The sequence below is a fragment of the Notothenia rossii genome, assembly GCF_949606895.1.
Source record: "Notothenia rossii genome assembly, chromosome: 4".
Classification (NCBI taxonomy): domain Eukaryota; kingdom Metazoa; phylum Chordata; class Actinopteri; order Perciformes; family Nototheniidae; genus Notothenia; species Notothenia rossii.
This window is the reverse complement of record NC_136902.1, coordinates 74,826,116-74,832,122: the sequence shown is the minus strand read 5'-3', so window position 1 is coordinate 74,832,122 and position 6,007 is coordinate 74,826,116. Positions and strand designations below refer to the sequence as shown.

Sequence of the window (6,007 nt, the reverse complement as noted above, 5' to 3'; positions counted from 1 at the left end):
AGATTAGGTTAAATCATTTGACCATTGAGACCGGAAAAACTGTTTTCCACCCGTAACTTTACATGGAGGCTGCCGCGTAACTCAAATCATCTTCGTAATATCTATCAAACTATAGATCCTACATATCGACTGGACGTGGATTCTAAAAGTACAATCTACACTTCTCGCGAGAAATCTAATCAAAAAGCGTTTTAATGGCCAAACTAACCTACAATTTAGGATTTTACAGAGAGGGTTATTTGTGAATAACCGACCATCTGTAACGTTTGCATTCAATGGGAGCACTAGAGGGTGAAAACTTTGAAACGTAATTATAGGACGTATTAAGCGCTTGAACAAACGACATATTTGGTCGTATGAGTTGGAGGACTTGTTGGTGCGTATGCTTATGTGTCCCAAAATATGCAATCTATGAAAATTGTAATATTTTAAATATAATAATAAGAATATTCAAAACTAATTTTAAGAACTTGTTGAAGGATTTGTGGACTATGGGATGTTGTATTTTACTCTTTGGCAATCATGTTATAGCAATTCAGCCAGCTTTTCTTACGATTATGCAGTATTTAATATGTTTGTGGAAATGTTAATCAAGTACTACACACGGTCTGAATGTTGACTTTATTTATTCACTTTATTTTATATTTTCAGCAACTGAACAAAATGTATTGTAAAATAGGGTATTATTGGTAAATTCACAAAATGACATTACAATTAGTAAAATATTGAGCATAAAAGAAACTCCAATATGAATATTTAAATCAACAACGAAAGCATATTTGAATGTGCACAGTATATAGGCTTTATAAAGCCATCTACATTTTTTACAAACCCCTGCTCATTAAATGTTTCTTGGTATTTTTCTCTGGCTTAAATAAAATAATAAAACATTTTGGAGCGAATATACACGTAATTAGTCCAAAACTGGAGGCCAGAATGGCAAATATCTCCACAGCCACAGTATATTTCCCAGGAGAGCTGACATATGCTGGGATAAATGTGATCCAGACTGCACAGAATATCAACATGCTGAATGTGATAAGCTTGGCTTCATTAAAGTTATTAGGTAGTTTCCGAGCTAGGACAGCTAACACAAAGCAAAAGACAGCCAGTAAGCCTATATACCCAAGTACAGCCCAGAACCCCAAAGCTGATCCTAATGCACACTCCAGGATGATTCTCTCCTTGTATGTCGTGAGGTTTTTCATCGGAAAGGGGGGACTAAGAACTAACCAAATAGTACATATCACAACTTGAATGAACGTGAAAGACACTACAGTTAATCTTTGCTGTGAAGGCCCAAACCATTTCATCAAATTACTACCTGGTAGTGTAGCTTTGAAGGCCGTCAGAACTACTATAGTCTTTCCAAGAACACAAGACATGCAAAGCACGAATGTGTTCCCAAACGCTGTGTGGCGCAGCATGCAGGACCACTCCGAGGGTGCTCCAATGAACGTTAATGAACATAAGAAACATAGAGTCAGGGAGAAGAGCAGCAAGAAGCTCAGCTCAGAGTTGTTGGCCCTGACAATTGGTGAGCTCCTGTGACGATAGAACACAGCCGCTGTTATAATGGTGAGACAGGCACCACCGATTGAAAAAGCAGCCAAGACGATTCCAAGGGGCTCGTTGAAGGAAAGAAACTCTACAGGTTTGAGAAGACACGTATCTCTCTCTGCATTGGGCCAGAATTCCTTTGGGCAAGGGAAACAATCAAAGGAATCTGAAAAAAAGAAAAGAGCTTTAAGCAGTTGGAATTTATATTTTATGTTGTAGACATACATTAGAAAAACAAATACCTGTAGCATTGCTAATCTCTCCCTCGGGACACGGTGTACAGTCATAACAGCAGATGGGTTTTCCTTTCTGAAGCACTTTACGAGTTCCTGAAGGACAGCTGTCAGTGCACACTGACACAGGCACCTGTCACATACAAATTAACTCACATGTAGACAGGTGTGCTCTGAAGCAAAAATTATAAAAGGATATATTCATGTTTTTTTCTTCACAATGTTTTCCTTTGTGTCTTTTACATTTCTGTTTAGTTAAAAAAAACAAGAAAAGTAAGTAAACATGTATTTTAAACAATAAAACGTCACATTTCATGTTAAAGATCGTCTCTCATTATTCGTAACATTGGAATTATAATGAGGTACCGAGGTATGAGACATCATACCCTTTGAGATGATATGAAAATGTAGCATGTTAAACTATTGCTTTGGGGCCCCTCACCTGTGTGCCACCCTCCATCCAGGTGAGGTTCCTGTTGATAAGGAACTCCTGGCCCACCGGCAGTGATGAATCGTATCGCCCCACAGTCACCAACTCAATGCTGCCACTCTCATTTCTTTGCCAGTTTACCAGCTCATATGTGGCCACAGGATCCCCGTTGGCATCAAATGACACATCATAACCATTTTGGGAAAAATTTACTTTTTTCAACTGATTAAGAACCTAGGAATGAAGTAAAGGAAGACAGTGAAGGGGATAAAATAAATAATTTAAAAGTTAAAAGAGTATTCATTTGATAACATAGACGTGCAGCTTAAAAGAACATCATTATTTTTACTGACCTCTTTGGCCTCTAGCTTAGTGAACTTATCACACTGTGTAATAGAATCAGTTTTCTGACACACTGCGTTATGAATGGCATGCGCTATTGCATAGACAGCCTTGTACACCATGTTAGTGATTCGAAGTTGAGATGTGTCAGTGTATGAGCTCTGGAGCATCTTTATATCTTCAGTTCCATCACACACACTCCTGTCTGTGGCTTCACCTACAAACAAAGAGACAGAGGGAGGTGTTTTTAGCCATGATGATTACATTCATTCATTCTTATGTGTGTATTGTGTTATTTAACCTGCCAAACAAGCATTACAGGATTTACATCACATTTCAAGACACTGTTTTGCGGACATGTTTGTTTTTTACATTATTAGTTTATTTTAGCAGCTCATATTTACACAAATCAGTCATCAGACAAATACTTATTGTAAAAGGCAAAATATGTATTCCTTTTATTTAACACTGACTTGCCCTGTTATAATGATGCATGATGGACACTAAAACCATTAGTACAGGATCATCAGAGACCCTTATCACACTAGAAATAAACTGTCTGTCCTCTGCTGTCTGGTAGACAGTAACACACTAACAGGCCAACACAACTTGATTCAACACGCAATAAGACTGCTGAACTCTTGAAGTCAAGACTTTGATACTGTCTCTCTACATTTAAATAATTGTACTTTAACTCACCTACATTATTTATGTACACATACCGTATGCGTATGTAAGTCGCTATGGATAAAAGCGTCTAACCAGTAACATGTAATGTAATACAGTGTATTACTTCCCTTAAATCAAACATTTAATACATTCCTTTTTAAAGTTCATGTTCTTTATTTTACAATGACTGTAACCTGTCGACAAATATATTCTACAATGTATATATATTTTTACATATATTTGAACTCTGTACTATATGTTTTGGATAAACATATTCTAGAGCGTGATTCTTTTTTTCAGCCTTTATTTTATGACCATTTTTGAAGGGAGACTTTCCCTAAATTGTTGTGTATTGAGGAATAAATAGCTTTCATCTAAACAAATAAACAGTCTGTAATCAATGCATAATAGCCTTAGTAGAATAATGTGTGTATGTTATTTACAATATATAAGACAGCATTGTTAATAAACATGACCTGAACATCACATTGTGAGATCAATCACCGAGATGCACCTTATGTCCGCCTCATGTATTTCATTACAAATATTAGATTTCCCTTTCAGTAAAAATCTGGGGTCTTTAACAGGCTGATCAATTCAGGGAGCTTCACTTAGACTGAAAATAAAAAAACTAACACAATCAAGACACTACCGTGAGTGTCATATATGTTTAAAATTGGCAAAATTTTCTCACTTTTTACCAGCCTGCAGTTGAATGCTTCCTCCCAGAACATGGTAAGCAATGGGGAGTCAGCCACTTTAGAGGGAGAGAGATCCAGCAAGAAGTCTCTCAGACCTGGGATGACAGATTTTTCAATACCAAATCCTATGGCTCCAGCAAGGAAGCTGAACCTCAGCATGTCTCGGTCGGTTACCCAGGCCTCACTACCTATCCACTGGCGAGGTGGAGAAGGCTTGCGGGACAGCTCCTCCAGCAGAATTTTCATATCTCCAGTGGGAATAAATGCCACAACAACCTTAGCCGTTGACCTGGAGGGACGTTCAATGACATATAAAAACAATAGTTATAATATAAGAGTAATATTGTCTTTTATAACCATATTATCATAAGTATGAAGAAAAAAAAAACATGAGAGATGATAAACAGATAAATTGGGACATTTCCTGTTGTAATAAAAACATGTTCCATCACTTAAAGAACTTGTTTTGGTTTTTGTGTGCAGAAGGTCAGTGTCAGCACGGGGAACTAAAGGAGAATCAGTGATATAGAAACCTGCGGATAACGTCAGCTACTCTCTGGATCCGGCTACGTGGGTGGTTCCGAGAGAAAGACTCTGAGTATTCCACACAGATCCCCTCTTTACGTGCTGCATGCAGGAAAGATGACATGCCATTGTTGCCATAGTCAGAATCCGACCGGACAGCACCTATCCAAGTCCAGCCAAAGTGTTTTACCAGCTTGGCCAGCGCGTCAGCCTGGAATTGATCACTCGGGATTGTTCTGAAGAAACTCGGGTACTGCTGCTTATCAGACAGGCATGCACACGTGGCAAAGTGGCTCACCTAAAGAAAACAACAGTTATTTAATGGGACAAAGGCAAAAAAAGTAATGGAATCAAACAAAGTTGCAATTTATTCTTAAAATTTACTTGAGGTATGTTGAAGGGACCGATGATGCGCGACATACTGATGGTAGACGTGGACCCAGATGCACCAACGACGCCCATCACCATACCAGACTTTGAGCATTTGTCGCCGGTGTTAAACACCGGGTCCAGTCCCCCTGAAAGCTGAAATGCAACATGCACTGCCACGGACACCGAGTCACATGAGTCATAGATCTCATAACCAAGCTTGATCCCCGGAAGCAGCTCCGTGCTGTTGTTAATCTGCTCGATGGCGAAGACCATTGCACGTGAGAAGCGCAGTCCACGGGAGTTGACGCTGCACACAGACATCGGTGTTAATGTTCAAACTTTAAGAGTTTAAAATAATACGTGATAGACTACAAGATGACTGAAATTCAAAGATATGGTCTGGATAATAACTAAAAGCATCTCTGTAGGCTTTATGGGAATTTCATCTGTCAAAAAACCAAACATATGATTAGATATATATCCAATATTCACAATCACTTTGATGAATTGATGCAATGGTCCAATAAATCATAAGTTTCACATCTCTCCATTCAACAAATGGTTAAGTATGGATGCATCAGTTACACTATTGCCTTTTATGAAATAGAAAAAATAAATCCACATTATGTAAAAAACTAAAATATTTATAAATGATTATTATTTTTTGAGTTTTTACATACAACACAGTACATTGCAACACAAATTCACAATATACACATCAATATACTGTAAATGCCCACATTCTAGCCAAAATCTCCCTGTACTAACCTCCCTGCGCAGCTTATTGGCTCGGGGATGGTGGTGTAGTTATGCTTTACTGTGTGCATGTAGTAGTGTATGGAGAAAACACCCCCAATGACACAGTCACCGTCCATAGAGAATGCAGGTTGATGAGTGGTACCTTGTAGCTTACATGTCACAGATGAAGCATTACTGCTAAGCACAGCAGCAGTCCTATCCCCTGTAAGCCCAGCCACTTGTTTCACACCATCCCCAAAACTATTCAGAACAAGAACTGACTTCAGCTCACATAAACCTATAGACAGTATTAGACCAATAAGAGACATCTCCATCATCAACTGTCGCCAAGTGGGCAAACTGTACTGTGTGTTCTCACTGGTTTATAACGTTTTTCAGACGCTTCCCTCCTTCTACCATACGTCACTTTGTTATTA

At 38.5% G+C, this 6,007-nt stretch overlaps 1 protein-coding gene across 1 annotated transcript; it reads right to left on the bottom strand.

The window, feature by feature from the left end:
- Window positions 1-824: 824 nt before the first annotated feature.
- Window positions 825-5,722, bottom strand: LOC307034907 (extracellular calcium-sensing receptor-like; the record flags this gene model as incomplete). Its single annotated transcript, XM_079673831.1, has 8 exons — window positions 5,601-5,722; window positions 4,845-5,139; window positions 4,469-4,758; window positions 3,929-4,224; window positions 2,577-2,782; window positions 2,236-2,457; window positions 1,803-1,926; window positions 825-1,726 (listed from the first exon to the last, which is right to left on the bottom strand). Exons 1-8 carry the CDS (start codon window positions 5,705-5,707, stop codon window positions 825-827), a joined length of 2,442 nt encoding a protein of 813 aa, XP_079529957.1. The 5' UTR covers window positions 5,708-5,722.
- Between the last annotated feature and the right edge of the window lie 285 nt (window positions 5,723-6,007).